Here is a 24,227-nt window from a genome sequence, read left to right on the forward strand (position 1 = left end):
GTACCACACTATGTTGATATCAACAGGCCTCAAAACTCTGAAAGCATTTCGCTGCCAACTCTGCAATTATATAGAGTATTTCTCATTTGGAAAATAAACTCGGGGACAAACTGTACATACAATATCCAGGACAGCCATTAAATGTCAGGAATGAAAAACACAGTTAAAGAAAGACCTGGTTAAGCTTGACCACTACAAGTAAAGTTTTGTAATGCAGGATAAAAAATATAGTCTAGTGAAATGATGGGTCTTATTCACAAAGCTTTTACTCATTAAATACTGTAAGTATGTATATATAGTATTATTTATTTCTTAGCAGACGCCCTTATCCAGTGTGACTTACAATTGTTACACATTATTTATTTTTTTTACATACAACTACCCATGTATACAGTTGGGTTTTTACTGGAGTAATCTAGGTAAAGTACCTTGTTCAAGGGTACAGCAGCAGTGTCCCCCACCTGGGATTGAACCCACGTCCCTCCGGTTAAGAGTCCAGAGCCCTAACCACTACTCCACACTGCAGTTAGTTTACTGTTTGTAGTTGTCTTTTAATGCATTAACTTTTTTTAAAAAATCATTGATGGCTGTTCAGTAAGGCAATTGAGAAATAATGTGGCTGGGAAATGTCTTCTATAACTTACACAGTATTATGTGGTCACATAGATACCGAACATTGGCCCATATTTTCTGTAATTATGAGTTATTTAATTATGCTAAAAATACCCTCATAAACGTTTACCATAGTAAAAGCATAGCAAAGTGTAATAAAGCATGGTAAACGCATGGTAAAGCACTGTAAAGAATAACGAGGTAATGCAAACCAGGATAAATGATAGGACATGCATAGTATATCTATGGGAAAAGCATGGCAAAACTGCACAAATACTGTGGTGAACTTTTATAAGGGTAGATGTATAATGATGTATAATCTCACTTTCTGTAATTACACCTTCATATTTTCCCACAAATTACACATATTATATTGCATGTCTCATAAAGGAGGATAGACGCAAAAAATTAAAATAAAATGAACACAAACTAGCAAGGAAAAGTGTAACATCCGGGCTACTGATAAAGCACAGCCATACTATGTGTTTTAAAACTTACTGCCCAAGCAGACCAGAAGAGGTCATTGAAGCTTGTATCTGAATAATTACTTTGAACTTTGAATACCCTGAGCATCAAGGACCACCTATTCCCTGTTGTAACTCATGTGTGAAAATGTGAAACCTTCATTTATTTAAACCATATTTACCTTTACAATTAAGCCGTGGTAATCATTAATGGCAAAACAACCTTTAGCCTTGTAACCGTCTTCTCACTTATGGTGGGCACAGTTACTAGTGCAGCTTTTACACCAGATGATCACACTCGAGCAAGAGGGACGATGGAAACCACTGAAGTTAAAGAAGGGGGATCCAATAGGCCCAAATGGAGCAGGCAGATAGAGTTCACACTGGCTGGGATCGGCTATGCTGTTGGGCTTGGAAATGTGTGGAGATTCCCGTATTTGTGCTACAGGAGTGGTGGAGGTAAGAAGATAGCACACAGCGTTCAAACTATACCAGACCTCTTTCCTTGATATATCCGTCAGTGTCTGTTGGTGTCAATGAGATTTCAACTCGCTGCTTTGGAGACGTAAAAACTATCTGGCATTCTTATTCATATATAAACATTACAGTGAAACATCAAAAAAAAAAAGCTCAACAAAACATGACCTTCGTAGGGTAGAGAGAATGCATTGTAAAAAATGAATACCATAGGAATTTGACTATTTAAAAAATAGTTTAGGCAATTTATATACACTGATTATAACTTTAATTATTTTCAACAAAACTAAAAAGCAGCAGACTATTGTTATTTTAGTTCATCTTTAAAATATATTTGATACACTTAAAAACATAGGTACATGTAATTATTTACATGTAATTACACTGTAGTTCCCATTGACCAATATTTACTACATGCACTCAGCACACAACTCCAGGATTATTAGAATGGAACTCTGTACATTAACAACATTTTTCTACGTCTATCAAATAATGTAAAGACGTTTTAGCAGTATAGCTACTGGGTAGTGAATGTTCCTGCATTTTGAAGAGCTTCCAACATTTTTCTAGTTGATAAATTCTGCAAAATAAGTTTTCATTCTTTTTCAAAAGGCCAAAGTTAATGAATTTTTGCATCAGTAGAAAATGCACTGAACATACACTGGACTCTTCTAATACCCATGAAAACCAGGCAGCTTTCAGACAGCTTTCTAAAGCATTTTTTTTTTAAATAGCCATAATATCTAAACAAGCTTGATCTGAGCTACTTACAGAAAACTGCTTGAAAATATGCCTGGTGTTACATGGACTTAAAGTGATAAAGGCACGTTGTGTTAGGATCTGTCGACAGTATTGCTGTACAATCAATGCACGCACTTACTAAACCCCTGGAGCAATGTCTATCAAACAGAACAACAGTTGAATTCACCCAGTTTTGATTCAGTTAACTTCAGTCCAGCTGGCAGTATCCTTTCATACAGTATGGAAATAAATCACCATGGAAACCACACACCCATGTGACAGGAAACTCCTCTGCTAGTGATATTATTGGTTGCAAACTAGTACAACCAGTCTGTGTACACAAACTATCACATCAATGGTTATTGTCAAATGTTTATTTAAAGCAGCCTTTTACCATGAATGTTGTTTACAAAAGTCAACATTTTACTAAACTAGATAAGAATGAATCAGGCCACAGTGACCGCTGTGACAGAAATATATACTAATAGGATTTTATGTAATGCGCTTTATGGTTTGCAAAATATTTTATTGCTGTGAAAAATGTTTTAAAGAAAGATCTACATTGCTCAGAACATTGTGCAGAAATGTTAAAGATGTGTATCTCTGCACATGTAAAGTTTGTTTTTTCTTTTCAAAATAAAAAGTCTGATGAGTACCCTGCTGCGAAACACTGCTGTTAATGATTAAACCTGAGCTTGAACCATTTTCTTCTTAAGTGAATGGTTAACTCAATGGTGAAAATGACTGCTTTAAAAATACAGCATGCATTTAACTGAATTAAACACAATTGGTCTGTTTACTTCCCCAGGAGAAATACATGCATTTAGCATACAGCTCATCTCAACCATGGTGATGTACAGTACCTGTATTAGACTTCATTGAGCCACTGTACATGAATGCTTTGGGTTGTCCACTTTAACAGTTCTAGAAAACATATTGTTGTTGTTTATCCATAACTATATCTATAACTAAAATATAAGGGCTGGTTTCACAGGCCCTCATATAAGTTTAAAGTCTCAAGGGCTGGTTTCACAGAGCATCATATATGTTTAAAGTATAAGGACTGATTTCACAGACCATCATATAAGTTTGAAGCCTAAGGGCTGGTTTCATAGACTGTTGTATATGTTTAAAGTCTGAGGGCTGGTTTCACAGACGCTCATATAAGTTTATCAACCGAATTTTAAACACTTTTCTCAGTAAAACTAAATACGAAAATTTTTAAATTAGACAAATATTTCAACAGCAAGGGGTCTATTTTAAAGATCTAAAAAATCTGCTTTATACATTTAAGGGCAAAAACTGCGCAGGCATTGTCCATTGTGGCTGCATGGCTGTACCATTGTGATCACGGTGTCCTGTTTTTCTTCCCACAGGCGCGTTTCTCATCCCTTATTTCATAATGTTGGTATTGGTCGGAATCCCTCTTCTTTACATGGAGCTTACTCTTGGACAGTACTTACAGCTGGGACCCATTCATGCACTGGCTAAAGTTTGCCCTTTGCTTAAAGGTACGATCTCTCTTTGCTTAAGCAGTCTTATCGGTCCCAATGACTTTTTAAACCTAAGGCTGTCACCACTCCACAGAAAAAAAGTCTTAAAGCTATTCCTGAGTGAAATTTTCATTAGTGTGATTTATAATAAGGTAATAAGTCATGTGTAGGGCTAAGATTTGAGCAGCCAGAACTGCATGAGATGACTTACACAATAAGAGACACTATTCACTTACATTGCATTGCATCAGCTCGTTCGTACTGTAAAGAAAGCATTTCCTTTGAAGGGGCTTATCATTCAGACCATTTCAGAACACACGGTTGGATTAGTTAGAGGATTATCTAACTTTATGTAAGGTTCAGCTGGAATCTATTGCCCCATCAACATGTTTACTGTGCCACATGACCTTTGTGTTAGCTTTGTGGTTACCTGCAACTCATTATAAAACAGCTGGATGAAATCCAATATCCTGGTTCCCTTGCATAAAAAAGCTTTCCCATCAAATATGCAAAAGGTAAATGCAGGGGAGACCAGGTTTTGTATTGCTTGTAAAAGCACCCATCCCTTAATTCGTGTTATTTGATATCATCTTCAGTTTTATAGTTCTGTATTTGCTAACCATGACTATTCCAGCAAATGTCTTTTTTTTTTTTTAACCACTGTGTCTAAAACACATTCCTGGCAAGCTCAAAGTGATGTGGTTTGAAAAATGACCACTTAGAGTATGCAGCTGTAATTTCTGTCCCCTCTGTGATTTTATATTGCCATTGAACAGTTGCTGAGTGGGCAGACCTAACGGTTGCACACCTCACCTCATTCAGCTTGAAGGTGTCTTCAGAAGTCGCCTGAAAAATAAAGATCTAAGCAGAAACATCAATAGGGAACGATAGCCAACACACATAACAGGATATCAAACAGATAAGAAATGAAATATTCTGAAAATACAGGTATTGTACAGTATAAAGCTTCCCTTCAAGTGGGTTGTGAACCCACCCTTCAAGCCAAGTCATGCTCAAGTTGTGAACCTGTGCTTTCTCTCCTCAGGTGTTGGCGTGGCGACGGTGGCTATTTCTTTCATCATGTGTACCTATTACAATGTGGTCATCACCTGGGCACTCTATTATCTCTTCAGCTCATTCCAGAGCCCGCTGCCCTGGCAAAGCTGCAACAACACCTGGAACGTTATGGAAAACTGCACAGACCATCTCTCCAACAGGAGCGCCGGCACAACCACAGCCAGCCAACAGTTCTTCAAGTAGGTAGTAGCACTTGGGATCTTTGAGTGAGATATCCCACAAAGAAGCAAAGTTTAGTATTCACAAAAATTGCTGAATGAAAGTGGTCGCACCCTGTATATTCTTTTGTGTCTCTCTGCAGCTACAGAGTGCTGGAGAGGACTGGGGGTGTGGGTGAGGCCGGGACCCTGCGCTGGGAGCTGTTTTGCTTGCTGTTCCTCGCCTGGGTTCTCATTTATTTCTCTATATTCAAAGGAGTCAAATCTACTGGCAAGGTAAAAAGAACAGGAACCCTTGAACATAGACATATGTCCTTTCTTACATAATTCCTGTTAAAGCTGTAGATTTTTTAAAAGGCCAATGTGTCGCTTTCAAATTGAAAGGTTGCCTATTAACAGCTTTTATAGGTTTTCAAAAGGACACTCAGTAGGCTTTGGAAGAAGCAACAAAATCGATGTTAGGCTAGCAACATGTTTAATAAGCTTAATCTCTTTTACCCAACCAATGTAATGTACTGAGAATAAGACATGATGTGCAGACTGCATGGCTTGTTTTCTGCTTCAGAGTTAAGTCACACTCGAGCGGTGTGATGCTATGGCTCTGTGTTTTGTCGTTTGTGTGTAGGTTGTATATTTCACGGCACTCTTTCCTTATGTGATATTACTGGCCCTGCTGATTAATAATGCACAACTCCCTGGTGCTATTGAGGGAATTAAATTCTTCATTATTCCTGTGTGGGAGAAACTTGCTGAAGTTGAGGTAAGAGATTTAAAATTGGCTTTCTTTCCAAGAAAAGTCTCAAGAGCTTTCCCTTCTTGGGTTCTACTAGAACAAAGGCAGGGGTCTGGCATGTATATTATGTAAGCTAGCATGGTGTACGGTCCTTGTGTAATGTACTGTTCCTCAGGTGTGTATATATTACACTGCCTGGAGACTGTTAGGTGCTTATTGTGCTCTTATTGGCTAAGAATGGGAAATTAGGTTGTGTAAACCAATCAATGCAATGGTGAGGTTTTTAAATTGGTCATGACAAATTAGAGTTCCCGGTTAGTCAATACCTTTACCATAATTTCTGGAAAGCAAGCCCATCCCTTATGAAAGATGACAAAAGCACAGCCAAGTGTAATAAAGCATAGCAAAAGCACATGCAAGCTTCATGAAGCTTAAGAACTGAGGTATGATAAAGTATAAAGTACATGTCATGGTAGAGAAAAACAAATGATAACAAAAAAATGGTTCACCTTATTATGTGAAGCAATGTTGAGAAAACAAAGAAAACAAAAAATAATATTTTATAGCAAAACCATACAGACCTGATCATTACAAATATGCACCATGCTGTTGGTTTTGTCAACAGCAACAGCATTGCAGTTTGGGAGCTTTGTTGTATCTGTTTTATTTCTTGTTATTGAAGTATGCACCAGATCAAGTTTACCGTGGGGTTCATCATTGCTCCATGTGGTCTTTGGACCCCACACTAGGTAACAGAGGGTTGTTTCAACCCTCTACTGTTAAGATCATTGCTATAGACCCAGCACTGCTGGGTTCAAGAGGCGACTAACAGCCTTACCTTGGCTCTGGTTTGCAGGTTTGGGTCAATGCTGCAGCCCAGATCTTCAACTCCATTGGAATATCCTTTGGTTCCCTCATCTCAATGTCCAGCTACAACACCTTCAACAACAATATTTTAAAGTAAGAAAGCTTGTGCATGCTCTGCTTGGTGGCACGGGTGCTGGAGGAGGGTAATCTTCCAGGATGATTGCATGCTTGTTTTCCTTTAGGAGGCACATTTTACAGTACAAGCTTATGCATGCAGATTTACATTTGAATTGAATATCAAAAAACATTTACATCATACATAAGGGAGTTCAAATAAAATGTGTCATGCAATGACGGCTGGGTTTATTCACAGAGGTAAGGGCTGCATTTTGTTTTTGTTGGTGTTCCTAATACATAATGTTTTCCTTCCCTTCAATAGAGACACCCTGGCGATCTCCATTACTAACTCTGTTACCAGTATCTTAGCTGGGTTTGTTATCTTCTCTGCATTTGGGTACATGTCCTACCTTCAGAATGTCCCGGTCAGTAGCCTCGCTGTTGATGGTGAGTGGACTCGGACACCACTTATTTGTTTATTAACTGTTTATAAAAGTGTCCCACAGTAACAGCATAGCAAAGTGTAATAAAGCACACTGAAAGCATGGTAAAGCATAGACAAGCCTTGTAAAGACTGGTGAGGTATGGTAAAGCATATTAATCAAAATGGCAAACCAGGGTAAACTATGGTAAATGCATAGTATAACCATGGAGAAAACATGATAGAACTGCAAAAATGACGTTTGGCCATAGCTGTAGTAACCTGTTTCTAGACTGTTAGGTATACTGCCTGTCTTTAAATATCCCTGTATTCTGATTAAACCCATAACCTCCATTAGTGCCTGTCCCTGCTGCTCTGCTCCTCTCCTCAGGCCCGGCACTGGTGTATGTCGTTTACCCACAAGCCTTTGCCAACATGCCGGTGGCTCCTCTATGGGCTGTGCTGTTCTTCATCATGCTGATCTGCTTAGGGCTGGACAGTCAGGTGAGCGCTCTTATTAAATGTATTGTTAACATGGTTGAGATCAGTTGCACAACTTGGACTACCTTCCCTTATCAATACCAAATGGGCATTGTTTGCAGTAATTCAGGTTTCCTATCTGAATGTAAAGTTATGTGAAGTTGCAGGCAGGGCACTAAATACACCTGCAAATATGACAGGATTGGCAGGGAAATCCTTGCAACCATCAGCAAAAGTCGAGCAGACAGGAACTCCCACTCTCACACATATCCACCTTCAGTCAGTGGCAGCTACCAATCATTTTCAAGCCAGGTAAATGTAAACCTGCCTCTTTTTGCAGTCTGTGCCGTGCTTTGAGTTTACCTCCTCTTCCCCATCCTCAGCCTTGAACGTAACTTTACATTCACCCCCTTTATTTATGTGGGATTCATTCTAAAGGTCTTAGTATCAATATATTCCGACCCTGTATAGATCTCATTCATTTATACAGTATATACACCACAGTTGGGATGTCAAGCCAGCTAGAGCTCTTTACGGTCACATGATGAACCCTGCGCTGGGATATTACTGGGCGCTTTCCTTTTCTGTTTTGCAGTTTGCAATGGTGGAGGTGATGGTTACCAGTCTTATGGATGGTATTGGGAGCTGCATACTGAAGTATCTGAAACGTAAAGAGTTTGCTGTTCTACTCGTCTGTACCACAGCCTTTTTGCTTGGCATTCCTCATGTCATGCAGGTAGCGATTAAGGTTCAGATCATGGAAAACTGGGTGGCAACAAATGCAAAATCCCTTTAATAGGGACCAGATCTGATTATGTCAAAGATAATATTGCAGCGTGCTAGTTTTTGGGCAATGGATGTTTAGAAACTAAATAGGATTTTGGCTCACTACAGCACAGTATGTAAAACACATAGCACGGTTCAGTAAATCTTTAAGTATTCCACCGTTGCAAAAAAATATATATAGAAAGTTGCTTAAAATATATTTATGCTATACACTTACCATAGTTTACCATGTTTTGCCATATTTATTAATGTGTTTTTACCATACCTTTCAGTGCTTTACAATGCTTGTATTTGCGTTACCATGCTTTCACTGTGCTTTAATACACTTTGCTATGCTTTTACTATGGGTAACCTTTATAAGTGAAGTACATTTTCTACCTCCTGAGAATGTTGTAAACTTCATATTAACCTCCCTGCTCTCATGGATATGAACAGCGAGAAAGAACAGTGAAAAGCAAACACACTGTCTATGATACAGCTTTCTGTTTACAGGCTGGGATTTACACCTTCCAGTTAATGGACCATTATACTGCAATAGTGTCTGTCATGTTCATAGCGTTCTTCGAAGTGGTTGCGGTATGCTGGATTTATGGTAAGTGTTTACTGTATGTACAGTTGCTTTGATAATATCACATTTCTTTGTTTGTCACTGTACTTGACTATGTTTTATTGTCAGTGCCCTGGAAGAAACTGGAAAGAAGTGGTTCTGAATTTCAAATTATATTTTTTTACTGGTTTGGGGTTTTTAATTTTTAAGAAGCAGGTTTATTCTGGCTTCATTCCTGAACACACACCCAGTACAGGGTGAAACCTGGTTCTGTTTTATCAAGCAAATAAAACATCTTTACCTTTTAATATACATTCTATTAAAAACACCTATATTTTGACTAGGGGCGTGCCTCGGAGTTGCCTTTAATTAGCAGGTATTCAATAAATCCATTCATTAACGTATTGCTTTCAAAGCAAGAACAGCTGTCCTTCCTCACATTTACAACTGAATACCAATCAATGGCAATTAACTTCTGCATTGGGTGTTTTAAGATGTTTGGGATATTTTCCTCTCATCCGGGGCCATGGCATTTTTACTGCCATACCATACCAAGGCTTTAGGAAAATATTCTTCCAATCTGCTTTTAAAACATTCAGTGTGGGCCGCTAATTGGTACTGAATTGTAAATGTGAGAGAGGACAGCTTCGACCAATTGGTTAGCTTTTTTTCCACCTCATGCTTTTACATTTTCCAGAAAATATTCCTTTGTTATTAAGTTTTTCCAGGACACCCGGTCTGACTTTCTCCACAGGTGTTCCGAGGCTCTCTCAGAATGTGGAGGAGATGTTAGGGAAGAAGCCGAATCTCTTTTTCAGGATCTGCTGGATGGTTGTGTCCCCTCTGTTTGTCACGGTACAGCATGTTGAATAAAAACACTCTTCTCCCAATTCTAAGAATCTGATTCTGCTACAAAATGCTGATTAATCATATGAAAGCAAATGGCGCGAGTACAATTTACATATAAGAAATATTACTCAAGATCATCAAGGTCCCGTGTTCTGAGAACAGTCAAAACTCTTCAAAAATTCAATGCAACATATGGGCTGCTTTTATATAAAAAGAGGTCAGCACAGTGCCATCTACTGGGCATACTGTGACAAGAACATTACCGAATTAAAGGATTCAAATCTAAAACTTGACTGTTTCTCAATTATTCAAACCCAGCTATGCTATTGAAACACCAGATGCATCCGATAAACCTTGCATTACAAAACAAGACTATAATACAGCATGTTATTGTTTCTGTTCTGTTTTGCAGATAATCTTGGTTTTCACCGTTCTGCAGTTCAAACCGGCCCGCTATGAGGGTAATGTCTACCCGCCCTGGGCTCAGGGGATCGGCTGGGTGATCTGCATGGCATCTATTATCTGGATTCCACTCGGCGCTGTCCATACACTGTGGACACTTAAAGGATCCTTCAAAGAGGCAAGTGTATTGTACTGTATCCAGGCATATTGTATAACAATTACAAATAATGATCCCCTTCAAAATAGAGGCACACTAGCTACACAAACTTACACTGGAGTTATGTTTTTGCTAATATTTACAACATACACTCGGCAAACAATTCTGTTTGTGATTGAAAGGATGGAACTCTGTACATTAGAAACATGTTTTTAAAAGTTATTTTCCTGATCATCTGTATGAGTGTAAGCACAGTGTGGTTAATGCACCGGTATCCACTAATAATCATAACAACAAGAAAAGCTGTCCTCCCATTTAGAATCGAGTACCAAACAATGGTAATTAACTTTAGTTAATTGAAAGAACATTTTCCCATGGTGCTGACATTTTTACTGCCATGAGTAAAACAGCTTTAGGGATACAATATGTGGTTTAATTTATTTGACTTTTTTCCAATGCTGTTTTATTCATTGGATTGAGATAGAGGCCTGTCAAAAACCAAAATAACCTCCACAATGGGGCAGTATCTCTCTCACACACACACACACCAATGCTCTTATTAGGAGCTACTTTTAAAGGAGTGAGAGCCAGGCCTTTAAAATCTTACCTCTTAGCATTAGCACTGGTCCCTTATCCGTTGTGCTGAAGATATTTGTGTTCTTTGTTTTTTCTAGAAGTACCACACCATAATGTTTAAGCCAGTGCTTCCTGGCCCCAGTGCTTTTCAGTACCCTGTGGTTTATGAAGAGTGATTTTCAAATGGGCACATGAATCCAGTCATTCTGGAGTGTGAAGCCTAACGAAACCTGTATCCGTTGTTTTCTTTGTCTTTCAGAGACTCATTAAGTCAGTCACTCCTTTCTCTCTTGACAAGGTCTCCAAATGGTCCAGAGAGTACTCAGGGCTGCACTCGCTGTACCCAGACATTGCTGTGATTTGCACATCATTTTCTGGGCTGGAGAGACCATCCAAAAACACGCATTTCTGAAAGGAGGTGTTTCATGATAATAGGTCCTATTTACAACTGTGACAGATTTGACATGGTTCCTGTGTACTGATGTTATCTCATCAGGACATGTGTTTTTTTTTATATATAGTGTTTCAGATCTTGCAGATGTGTAATATTGTTGTTTCTGTTTAGATCGTAAAAAAAAAAACTATTCTGAAAAATGTGACGACATAAAGTATTTCTTTACTTATACAGAACATTTGTCACTGTACCACATATTTTTATCTCCAATACTTTTTGTATTGTATTGTAAAGACAAATTTGATTTAATTCAAAATAAAGCAGCCTCAAACTTGTATTAATAAAACAACACTACATCTTACAACGGAAACACTGAGCATGTATGTAACTGGAAGTATAAATTATATTCTAAAGGAGACAACATTGGCTCTTTAATGTCAGTATTAAGTGAGGTTTATTCACAACTAATGATGCACAGACTGAATTGTTATTCCCTAATGAATTCATATGAACTGATTAGTAATACCCTACACATGAATGTATTATTTATATTAGACCTGGCCCCAGGCATGAATAAACAGGGCTATTAAATTATTAGCTATTTAGATTTATTTTCTCAAACTCATACTGAAAAAAGATTGACAACAGAAAAAGGGCCACAGAATTACAATTGGGTTGAGTTTCTGTGGAATTTCACTGGATGTATACTTTTCTGTTAGTCCTAGTTATTTTAGTCTTGTGGATTGCTGTATTCTGTAGGTGGTGAAGTCACTTTGCATTTTATGCTTACTTACCATAATGTGTTCTAAAAACAATAAAAATCTTTCTTTTTTTATTGGATTTTTTTTTTCATCTTGTTTGTAAGCCTGTTTTTATTATTTTGTGTTGTGTGAAGTGCCTGAGTTAGCAATCACCATTACAACATGCCTATCTACCCACTGGTGTAGGGCATGTGAGCTCACCTGGACCTACATCCACAGTAAAACTCCTGTTCCATTTATCACATGTGCTACTGATTATACTGGGCTAATCTGAGATTCTCCACAGGCAATTCTCCATATTCAGCGCTTTCATTTCTGGTTTAAACTTCCTGGACTCTATTCTAAACAGTGATGTTATTAAAATCATTAAAAGGGGACTTCATGAAAAACAACATCTCTAACACCATGTGTGAGTCTCTGTAGTCCAGTGTCTGTTTAGACCAACTGAATAGACAACACTTTCTTTAACATGCATCGCTACAAACAGAATACTCCATGAATGTGTTTTTGAGTTTATTTTTTATAGTTCAATGTAGTTTGGCAGGGACGATGTTTGCTTCTCGTTTCTGTGAGAATGCGTGGTCGACAGCTAATGATTTATTGACAAATTGGCTATCGACCTCGCTCATTAAAAAACCTGTGCGGAATGTGGTCGAGGGATAAACGAGGTAATTGACAACCAGTTAATCCCTCGACAACTATATATACCAGCAGTTGTGTGCTGGAAGGGGTTGGAGAATGGAGAGAGTTGTGGAGAAAGAGAAAGGAAAACACACACACATACATACAGTATACACATAGAGTTGAGTGTAGTGCTTCAAATGTAGAACATATGTTTTAGTAGGTAAAGGATATGCTCTTGACTTTGTATTAGTTTATAGTCCAGTTATGGGATTGCTGTAACTTTATAATCCTCATAAACCATAACACTTCCTTGTAGTTCTGAATTGGTCTTTATCAGTACAGGTGAAGGGTAGGGTGGTGCCTGTACAGTATTTCTACATTCATCTTTAACAATCAAAGCTTTCCAAAAAAACAGAATAAATCAAAAAACTAGAATTCTGTACGGCATTAAACTTGATTTCTTACCCTACTTACTGAGTGCTTAACAGTTATAGAGGAGTAACGCAGAAGCGCTGGCTGCACCTGTGTAAGAAACTGAAGCTCAAAATGAACTGCCCTGTTGCTGTTACTGATTATCATAGTGCAACAGGAGGTGCTGAGGCACACTGACAGCAGCCTGTTTGGAACGCATTGATAACAGTGCCATGATCCTTTCTAATTGGACTGCCTTTCGTCAATTACACAGAATAATTGAATTCTTAATATCACGGAGTAAGAATGACCTGGGAAGACGCGATTCTCCTTTAAATTGTTAAAAACAGACTTTATTTATTAATTCAGCGAAAGAACTGCTGGTTACAAGAATTCAGAAAGTAAACATCTACCTGCAGGCACTGTTGGCAGGGTCACAGTTGCTCTTAGTGCTAAAATTCAGCTTGCTATTATCTCTCTTTATCAAAATAAAGAAGTGGCCTTTGTAAGGCGTACTCCAGAGTGCAGTTAGACAAGAAAAACAAACGCTAAAGGGAACAGCATGCAACTACCAAGGCCTAAGAGAGCCACAGTTAAAACACAAGAGCCCCATTGCTTGCATATCAAATTAGATTAAATCAGATAATGGCTGACAGTATAGAAGGAGCAAATGGCCATTTCGGTGCTTTCAGAAACGCACGTGGATTCAGAATTGTTGTTGTTGCATATATGTAGTTTTTCATTTCCTTTCCTTTTTTTTTTTTTAAAGCAGAAGCTGCAATTTGAAAAACAATTACAAAAGCTGCTCCACTGGCCTGATCATTATTTCTCCAACCTAGAATAATAGAAACAAAGTAGAGATCAATAGATCATACAGTTAGTTATGAGAAACACAAATTATGATCAGAAGTGGAATTTTTCATATAATCCGTTATGTTTTTTGAGCAGGGGATACAGAAGATTTTTTTGACATTCAAAATGCATGCCAGAGAAAGGCGATTTTAAAATCTCATTGATTAGTAATATTGTTTTACCAATGCAAACAAATGCCCTTACATTCTTTGCATTCTTTTCCGCAAGTCAAAATGGTGCAAAGAATCACTTTAAAATCAAAATGTATTTTGCTAAAATGAACGCTGCTTGCAAAATAGCCATGTTGACTCTGAAATGAATTCTAAATGACTTCAAAAAGAATGGATTAGCAATGCAAATTATTGCTGTAACAATGTGTGATCTTGGATAGCAATCCTAAACATTTCTGCATTGCTGACCACACTAAATAAAACATAAGATAATGCAATACCTGGACATGGGAGGGCGCTCCAAGTGCAAAAATGACAGCATTGGCAATATCAGTGGCCTGAAGACACTGCGAGAAAAACAAGAGTCATTTACTGTAGCATCAGAGAATGAAAAGGAGTGTCTCTACTGCACTGAACAGTGTAAGATTTAAATAGAGAAGGCATGTAATAGTTAAAACAAACAAACTCATTGCATTAGATACCTTTCTTGTATTTTGTTTGGTTCGGTTGAGTTTTGTATTGAAAGACAGAGGCTTGTTAGTTTAATCGTTTACCTTCAGCTTGGAGTACATTTGCACAGCTTTGTCAGGATCATCAGAAAAGGTCCTGTAAGCAAACTCAGTCTCCACAAGCCCCGGGGAGATGCTCTGGAAATAACAAGCACACACACACACACAGGTCACTTCAGCACCACAGCCCCTTCACAGTTCATCACAATTCCAGTAACAGAGACCACAGGCGCTGCCACACCAGGAGAAACACAGTCATTCTTCAGGAAATATGGCCTCTCCATACACATTCAGTCCTCAGTTACTGTACAGCATGGTACTTTGGCTGAGCTTGGTTTAACAGAATGACTCTGACATATGTACTGTAAAGCCTACACTGTAAAATAAGTTTACAGATTTCAAAAAGTTTACATGTTGAACATGTCGACCATAAAGGAGTTTTGAGAAAAAGGTAATCCTGTTTTTTGTTTGTCGTTTTCTTGTGCTGCAGCCGAGCGACAGCTTACTGTTTTTACAGCACATTGCTGTGGTAGCAAGAATATGCTATTATACAGGAGTGGAAGCTTGTGACCCTACAGCTATATCATTAGGTAAAAAAGTAAACCCACCATGTACAGAAGACTAAACTATGGCCTGATTTATATCATGCAGAGTGTTGGGAAAGTGCACAAACAATATTGTGGCCTCCCACTTTAAGATGTTATTGCTTCCCTTGATTACAATGACAGCTAAATATAAGAGTTTCATAGTCAATGCATCTTTGTGAGTGTGGGTGGCCAGCAAGAATCATTCAATCGCAGGCTTACCGTTACCCTGATATGTGTCTTCTGATCCCGCAGCTCCTGTCTCAGTGACTCAGTCAGAGCAGTCACCGCGTACTTGGTTGCACCGTAGAAGTGGGCTCTTGCGTCAGGGTGGGACTGGTGACCCAGGACACTAAGATTCAAGAAAGAGACACTGTTCATGTGCATTTAGAGCAAAGAGCAGGCGAGCCAATGCTTTACAAACCTTCTTATCAATTCCCATTGTGCTTAGGATCGTTTGGCCTAATTGCAGCTAGTCTTTTGGATGCACATCACAAAAAAAAAAAGCATACATTGCAGATTTGATGAATGTTAACAGATTTTTTCCAGTTCTTGGGTGTGTTCGATTGAGTAGCGTCACATGAGGCAAGTTGCACAGTGCATTCTGATTGAATCCACCTCCTGTTGTCCTAGGATTGGGAATCCCCAATGAAAGCTAATGGCACAGAGATACCCATTGTCATAGGATATGATCTATAACGCAGGACTCCAGGTAACAGCAATCGGAATAATCCGTTGTTAAAACAACGTTGCACCTGCTATCTGTGCTTTACATCCAGTGACATTATCAGGTGGCATAAAATACATTGCACGAATTCTGTTGGCTGCTAGAGAAGCCACTTTAACAATACTGTACTGCTATAGCAATAGGGTTTATCCACACACACTGCTCTCTGGGAATATACAGACCATTCATTTGTCACTCACTTTTCATACCCATGTCAAGTGCCATGATACTGCTATTTTAAGATGCCACAAAACGTAGGTCATGTTTTTTTTTTTGGGAATGCGTGCATTGATTCAGCACCATAGTGAAAAATGTTACAAGATAAATCATGTCGTCAACTTCGTTCGCAATACATTTCACCCTTGAACATGACAAACGCGCGATCCCTTGTTTTAACATATGCTAATATTTTTTTCCCTAGTTTTATATTCCATGACCGTAATGTTTTTTACATATATCGGCAGGTGATTCTGCTACAGTCATCAAGATTTATGAAAAAGAATGTACCAAGTTTCACCAGTGTTGAATACAATTATACAAGTGTGAATTCCATATGGGCAATAGAAATTGCGGAGTATGTATGTGTCTGTGTGTATAAACATGTACTGTATGCACGCATGAATGAATGAGTGTATGTTGTTATGTATTTTCATCTCTAAAACAAACCAAGTTGAACAAAAACAGAAATGTTCCAAAAAAAAGGAAAAAACTTGGGACAACAGGACAAAGCAGCAATTAAAAAATGTATTAATTATCATCATCATTACAATCCACAATTAAACAAAGAGTAGTACTTTTAATCATACAGTTGCCCATATGTGGGTTAGAAACAGTGACTAAATGAGATGTTAGTGTTGTGCTAACTGTCCAAACTGAATTAAAATGCAAGTCCATTATTATAAATTTTTAAATTGATTATTTACTACGGAGAAAAGGCAGGGGTTTAATAAACGTCTCTTCCTTTAATATTCAAGTTTATGAGCTGCATGAGACTATGGGGCACACTTTACACTTTCATACCGATTTCTTACAGGAGTATAAACCAGAGCGGTAGAATCAAATTTCTAACTTCTTTTCGTTTTCTATTGTATGTTGTCTGCAATCATTCTGAGGATCTGGGTTCTGCTTCTCCAATATTGAGATGACATGTTCTCTCTAAATCTGCCTTTACCTGGCTTTGAGCAGCATAGAGCTTGTCTAGCGAACCCTAACTCCCAGGACTGAACAAGCTTCCTTGTTCCATTCTAATCATGTGACAATGTGACCTTTCAACTGTGCCAGTCCCAGCTACTTTACATTTATATAGACAAAGAGCAGCTGGAATTAGGACGTCTATTCATTCCCACCACTCTGGGCTCTCTAGTTCGAAGCCAGGTAAAGGCCGTTTTTAAAAAATAACGATAACAATACGGGTGTAACAGGACCCCAAATCTCTCAGAATGATTGCTGACAGCATAGAAAAGTAAGAGAAATGGTATTTGAAGCCCTTGACTCTTAAAACTGGCATTATTCGGGGTCCCAGTGTCTCCACTTGTAAAGGCAGTACCGCTTGGAGTGTAGGGTGAGCCTTGTGATTGAGTGCCCACTCGTTCAAATTCCGGGTCGCACCAAATCTTTGCTGCATTAGCCTTTGTGCTCCCAAAGTTAGGGAGGAATTTCTCCTGGAGTTGACTCGCCTCACAGTATCACTCTTTGAAAAGACTAGAGCCCATACTGCACACAGCAGCAAATTCAATTTTAGTGTTTTAGATTTTACAAGCACTTCTATTCAGAGTGCCTTTGTTTAAATATTGAGCTTCATCTTTCATCTCGCTCACATCTCCTTCAATAAGGCAATACAAATGTAATGTTTGAGCAGCAACCCTCGGAGGGTTAATGTGGCTCTGAAGCCATTAGTGTTTAATTGGCATTACGTTTTAAAAAGCAACACTGTAAGTAACCTATGCTGATCATAAACAAAAAGGAAAAGAATATTTATTAAACCCCTTCATTGATTTTATCAATACCATTAAGGAATAACCCACATCTAACAACACAGAAGGTCTAATATATGTCAAAGTTTTATGAACAATCAGTTTCATATAAGATATTATTTCATAAACTAAAAAAACAAAAAACACACACCACACACACACACTTGTGTGCTTTACGGTTGTAATCGTTGCTGTCATAGCAACCGTGTATCACTCAGGAGCAGCAGCGAAACAATTTGTTTAAAAATTAAAACAAGGCTGAAAATACACCAAATTTGACATGTTCGATTCCAGCAGCATATCAGAATTACACTGTAGTGTTACGTCCTTTCCTTTCTTAAATCAGAGGGGCGATGAGCCACCTTCCAAGACTCCCAGAGAAAGGGCTTGCATCTCCCAAACGTGATCATAGGTTTTATCCAGTAGAGGTCGCTGGGGAGTAACCTATAATGCTGGCTCTTCCTGCCGTTCCAGCTGCTTCCTCCTCTGTTGCTAGGACACCTGCTCTGTAGGTCTCAACTGAATGTCTCCAATCTAGATGTTACAAATAAAAAAAAAAAAGGCTGTGCTTCGCAACTGTGACATTACACAACTTTTGAAAGCTCCTCACCACAACTAAACATGTCTAACGCACATATTTCAAGCATTTCTAGCTCTGGTACAATGACAGAAACATGACATTTTTTTATTTTTATTTTTTATAAACAGTTTGCTGTTGATTCAAAGAGACGCAGCTACTTACCTGCACATGTGGCGGTGCGCTAAGGACATATGTGATGGCACTGGCTATATCTTCTCCTTTTAAACACTGAGAAACACAGAACAAAGAAAGAAAGTCAGTATCTCGTCAAAGAGTCTTAGCAGAAGGAGAGCACTACTGCAGGCAAAGCCATGGACCGCTACACTAAGTTCTTGTCGGAGTGCATATTTGACATGCATGTTTTTGACACTGGTTAAGTGCTTGAGAAAAATCTGAACCATTTAACACTGAGCTAATGATTAACCGTTCAAACTCTGAACAATTAACAACCCCAATCTGCTAGGCCACACTGCACTTTCGGGATCAAAGTTTAGCTCTGATTATTACACCATGTATTCTGAAAAGCGGTTAAACAAGACAGTTCAGAATTACGTTGACTGGTATTTGTTGAGTTCAGTTTTGGGGAGGATTTGGGGAGGTAATATACAGGACTGCTGACTAGTTAACAAAACTGTTTAACTTCAGAGTGAAGTAATCTTGCCCCAACACAGATTCCGATACTCATTTAGTTTAGTAAATGAACTGCAGTGTTAGGTTTTAACAAGCGCTGATCACACTGAATGTAGTGAATATCCATATTTATGGAGATAGAAAAGGGCATCATAAAACAGGTTTGAAGAAACTGATAAGCCAAGCTTGTCATATACTGTAGAGACATGGCCAAAGGTTTTGCATCACCCTCTATATATATATATATATATATATAGAATTAACACATTTAGCTTCATAAAGTCGAATGAAACCTGCTGAATAATGTTAAATTAACATATTGAATTATATATATATATATATATATATATATATATATATATATATATAAAGGGCATCACCAAAATGTTGTTCTAAAATGTGCTTTAAAAGACTGTGGTTTGGTAGCAATGGCTGTCTATACAGTTAGTAATAGACAAGCATGTGCATTGCAGACACTGGTTCACAGCACTTGAACTGCGCTGTACTTGCACTGCCCTTCACACACTCCAGTTCTGGATTAGCTGTTTCCTATCAGAAGGAAGCACAAGGGGGATATTTTTGCACAAAGCTGGTTCAGACGTCATTCCTCACCCTAATGCTCTCGTATGTAGCAGCAGCTTTCTCTGGGTCATTGTTGTGCAGTCGAAAAGCAAACTCTGTTTCCACCAGTCCAGGGGATATACACTGAACAAAGAGGAAGAGGAGACTTAGTGTGGAGTATCCCAGGAGACAGCAATAAAGCAAGGGCACGAGCAATACCATGGGTCTGTACTCATTGTACACACGCGGACATGCTCCCAGTATCTCTGAGTGCCTATGAATACTGGAATCTGGGTGTCACTATTCTCTGTGGATAAAAAATACCTTGCATGCAACGGCCTTGTAAGAGAGTTAGGACCTGTTTTCTGTTGCAGTAAGTTTTCATACTGATCTGAAATTCTCATAGCCACCTTCTTAAACTATACTGTATTTTCAACTCCTTATTAGTTAATATTTGTCAGTGCATCATTCGACAAATGCAATGAAATGTAGTGAAATCATCAAAGGCTCACCACTGTTTATTAAATATAATACAGTATGTATTTATCTGCGTACTAACAAGAGATGATGCTTAGAGGTTGACTTGAGCATCCTATAGCCCGCTGCGTTAAGCCACAGCTGACTAATTTAACAGTACCTGGAATCCCACAGGGTGCCTGGCCTGTTAGGGGTAATCTCAGGATAAGCACGCCTAGGAGGCTGATGCAATCCAAGAAGACTCCCCCGTGCTGCCAGAAGGTTTTTCATTAATTCTTACCGTGGCTCTTATATGAGTTTTGGCTTCTCGGAGCTCCTGGCGGATTCCCTCTGTCAGTGCCGTCACAGCAAACTTGGAGGCGCAGTAGAAGTGCACAGCATCTTGGGGAACTACCCTGTGGCCACTCATGCTGAAACCGGGAGCAAAAACAACAGCAGACTGTCAAAAACACAGAGGAATTCATGCCAGAAACAGAGCTGCGAAAACAAAATCTCAAAGAAATATACATACCTAAAAGAACTACAGGATGGGTAATTAAGAGAATTATCCGTGGGTTATGAGATGATTTGTGGGTTGAAATCAGTGTTTATTGGAAATGCAAATGAAAGAAAGTAAAACAAAAGTCCATGCGTCTTCTTAAAAAAATGAAATAAAAATCAACGTCCTCCATTCACCGCAGAAATGAAACAGCCTCCAGTTTTTGTGGTTGTCTTCTGTGTGGATGTTATTAGCTGCCTTACAAAGTCATGCGGTGCCACATGCAAACTGAACCATGCCTACAGATAAACACCGCACCAAGCATTAGAAAATGGTTTAATTATAAACACGGGTGGATTTAGTTGCAGTTTGGTGAAAGAAGCCTAAAAGTACTATATATTCTGGCTGTAAACCTATATTTCATAGAAGAAACACTTTCATTTAAGTAGATGGTTCATTACTGTTTAAATTATTGTACGTTTTCAAATACATGTTTTAGCATTTATGCTAGTCTTTAGATTTCACTTCAGTGGTGTACAACAACTCAGTACACTATAATTAGGGCTTGAAGTTTTCAGTTTTTTATCACGACTTTCCTTTAAACTTATTTTGAGACGATTCTGTTTCCTAATTAAACTCAGAAAAAGCTGTTAAACTGTTAATTACAGAACGACGTCACTTGTTTTTACCCTTATATCCTGACTGAGCCTGATTCCCATTCTGTTTTATTTCAAACAGATGTGACAAATTACATTAATCGCTGTTCCTAATTGCATTTCATTCTTGCAGTCGCCTAGTTTATCGTTGTGCTTTTGTTATTTTCACTCATTTAGTTGTCCCGACAGATTTTCTTTTCAGCATAAAATACCCAGTATGGAGTGTACACTAATTGCAAATCCATCCTTGATTTGTAGCAAAGAAAAAATTAATCTTAAACCCAGTTTTTAACTAATAGTTTTCTCTTCATTTGGATGCAGAGACAGCTTACCAACAACTAATTAACATTTTAAAAAGGGCGGTAGAGAATTGGAAAATAAAAACCGAAAAGTTCAAGCCCTAACTATCATGTATTCCAAAAATCTCTTAACAAAACAGAGCAATTGTTGGTTCAACATTTAGTAAAATATAATAGGGTTTAAAATTTTTATTTTAGTTTTCTGTTTACAGTACTAGTTTTTAGGGACATATTACAGTATTTAATTATGTCCGATATTTTGAAAAGAGACCAGGTATTATTAATATAAACTTGGTCATCTCTCATCATCAGCACTAAAGATATGACCCTGACTAATGTCTTTAGCTGGAAAGGCTCTGTCTTATTCACATGGATCCCAATGTACTTGAATTACCAAAGCCTTACACAACAGGAAATTTGATCTTCAGAAAAAAAAAAAAACAGAAGTAAATTGCAAAATCTAAAATGTAAGAACATGGGCAGATAAGATAAAATGAAACCAGTGACCACCAAAAGATGACAATCGTGGTCCTTGGTTATATTGCCCTCCGATTTAGCAAAGTGATCTCAGGAAAGGACTAGTTAAGATTCAAAAGAACACGCAGTGATCCAACATTCTCCCCACTTGTACCACAAATCTCTGGTAGCAAATCTCCAGCCCTTCAAAAACATCACACTGCCTCAGTTTTGTGTTGAACAAGAACAGTGGTGGTGAGGGACTCACATATAGACAGAATCCTGTCGCAGTAAGACACAGATTTACTACAGACACTTAGAGCTGGCAAATCGAGTCTGTTTTCCAATTGATTTGACCAAAACAATGATGGCGTGCAGCCAGCAGCTAGCCAGCCCTGCCCTGCATTATAAACCCTACGACCAGGGGAATCCCAGCATGTTCACCAGCCCTGCATTATAAACCCTGCGACCAGGGGAATCCCAGCATGTTCACCAGCCCTGCATTATAAACCCTACGACCAGGGGAATCCCAGCATGTTCACCAGCCCTGCATTATAAACCCTGCGACCAGGGGAATCCCAGCATGTTCACCAGCCCTGCATTAGAAACCCTACGACCAGGGGACTCCCAGCATGTTCACCAGCCCTGCATTATAAACCCTACGACCAGGGGAATCCCAGCATGTTCACCAGCCCTGCATTATAAACCCTACGACCAGGGGAATCCCAGCATGTTCACCAGCCCTGCATTATAAACCCTACGACCAGGGGTGAAATTCTCAACAAAAAAAGTGCAGGTACTCGTATGCACAGCTGGGTGTAAACATTTTAAAAACGGAGACAATGTGAGTGAATAAATACTTTAAAAGATGTACACATATTGGTACACGATACATTTATAAATACAAAATAAGCCTTAAAAAATAACTCATCAATTATAACCAATTCACCATAAACAAAGAAGCTGAAAATACTGAAATCTTTGTTGCCCTGTGCTTGTATCACTCAGTCATGTACTGTAATATAACACTTAAGTTAAATCTTAAATGACAAGTATTAAGAAATATTACACTATGCAGTAACTGCTGTAGAGAGGGAGTTTTGTTTCAAGACATCCTAAAAAAGGGATGATGTTATAAAAAATGGTATAAAAAAAAAAAACTGTGCTATGAAAAAATGATACAAAAGCGGTCTAAGTCAAATAATGCACAATAGGGGCTAAAATGCCACTCAAATGTATTATGTAACAGACACTACTACTACTAATGATGTACTTGGCCATTTTAATCTCCATTGGTATCTCTGAAATCATCCCCATACTTTCCAGACCCTGGGTACTCACCTACAACATGACCTGGCCATGCTACAATAATAGCCTTGGATTAGAACATATATCCCTGTTTCTTTTATGTATTTTGTACTTACTTTACAATAATATATTCTGTGTGCTTCTCTGTTGTGTTTCTGTGTAGATGAAGCACCATGATCTATTCAGGCAGAAACTGTGTAAAAATAGACTTTTTATTTTATCCCTGGTATTGTGGTAGACAGAAGTATGACCATGGTTCTGGGGTGTGGGGAGACCGTTAATAAACTTCACCGGCCTCAACTCTTGAAGAAATATTTTAGCTGCAGCTGATAAAATTGTTAGGAGATCTAAGTGGCGCATGAAAGCGATGCCCTAGGGAAAGGCTATTCCCTCAACTCTCACCGTTTATCAAATGAAAGAAATTGATTCTGTCACAAATGAGAGAACATCCAATTAGTTTCACGACTCACAGCATCATCTTTACAACTGGATTTGATTTAGTGTTGCAGTCTATTTATCCGCGTAGTTAAATTCTGTTTCATTGCTGGTGTCTAGAATTACAGAGAAATGGATCAAATCCTAGGTCCATCACACCCAGCTACAGATTAGTATTAACACCATTAGGAACACAATGAGAAGCAATGCAGTGTCCCCTCTAACTGAAATGAGCATGTGGGTGTGCATGTGTATTCTTAGATCCTTATGTTAAGAAGTCCCCATCTGGAAAATAACCTCATTAAAAGTGCATCAAACGTTTACCTAGATTTACATAGAGTTAACGACCATACAGTAAATAGAATAGAATGAGTCGCTGTATTGTAAGTGCAGACGGATGAATGTACTAAATAGGCACCAAGGAGTTTTTGGGACACTGCAGAGA

General features: G+C 38.4%; 2 protein-coding genes across 4 annotated transcripts in view; one reads left to right on the forward strand and one right to left on the reverse strand.

Annotated features, from left to right (window-relative positions):
* The first annotated feature begins 1,298 nt into the window (after window positions 1–1,298).
* LOC117429321 (sodium- and chloride-dependent GABA transporter ine-like) lies at window positions 1,299–12,131 on the forward strand. Of its 2 annotated transcripts, XM_034048674.3 has the most exons (13): window positions 1,301–1,535; window positions 3,671–3,805; window positions 4,833–5,043; window positions 5,166–5,298; window positions 5,648–5,782; window positions 6,612–6,715; window positions 7,002–7,126; window positions 7,492–7,604; window positions 8,176–8,316; window positions 8,859–8,958; window positions 9,668–9,768; window positions 10,175–10,342; window positions 11,157–12,131. In XM_034048674.3, exons 1-13 carry the CDS (start codon window positions 1,328–1,330, stop codon window positions 11,307–11,309), a joined length of 1,827 nt encoding a protein of 608 aa, XP_033904565.3. In that variant the 5' UTR covers window positions 1,301–1,327; the 3' UTR covers window positions 11,310–12,131. The 2 variants fall into 2 exon arrangements, with proteins under 2 accessions (XP_033904567.3, XP_033904565.3); XM_034048676.3 differs by lacking the exon at window positions 11,157–12,131 and having other exon boundaries at window positions 1,299–1,535; window positions 8,176–8,248; window positions 10,175–10,336.
* A 1,287-nt stretch (window positions 12,132–13,418) lies between these two features.
* The window catches only part of LOC117429929 (dehydrogenase/reductase SDR family member 11-like), a 37,319-nt gene continuing 26,510 nt past the window's right edge, over window positions 13,419–24,227 (reverse strand). The window contains exons 4-7 of one of the 2 annotated variants that reach the window (XM_058998186.1): window positions 15,425–15,554; window positions 14,664–14,756; window positions 14,391–14,456; window positions 13,419–13,922 (exon numbers count right to left, since the gene is read on the reverse strand). In XM_058998186.1, the coding sequence (XP_058854169.1) occupies window positions 13,881–13,922; window positions 14,391–14,456; window positions 14,664–14,756; window positions 15,425–15,554 (331 nt within the window). In that variant the 3' untranslated portion in view covers window positions 13,419–13,880. Of the gene's footprint in view, window positions 13,923–14,390; window positions 14,457–14,663; window positions 14,757–15,424; window positions 15,555–16,653; window positions 18,437–18,644; window positions 18,711–19,724; window positions 19,818–20,430; window positions 20,561–24,227 lie in introns of those variants that run through there. The other variant, XM_058998185.1, reaches the window with a different exon arrangement.

Source organism: Acipenser ruthenus, chromosome 24 (genome assembly GCF_902713425.1).
Source record: "Acipenser ruthenus chromosome 24, fAciRut3.2 maternal haplotype, whole genome shotgun sequence".
NCBI lineage: Eukaryota > Metazoa > Chordata > Actinopteri > Acipenseriformes > Acipenseridae > Acipenser > Acipenser ruthenus.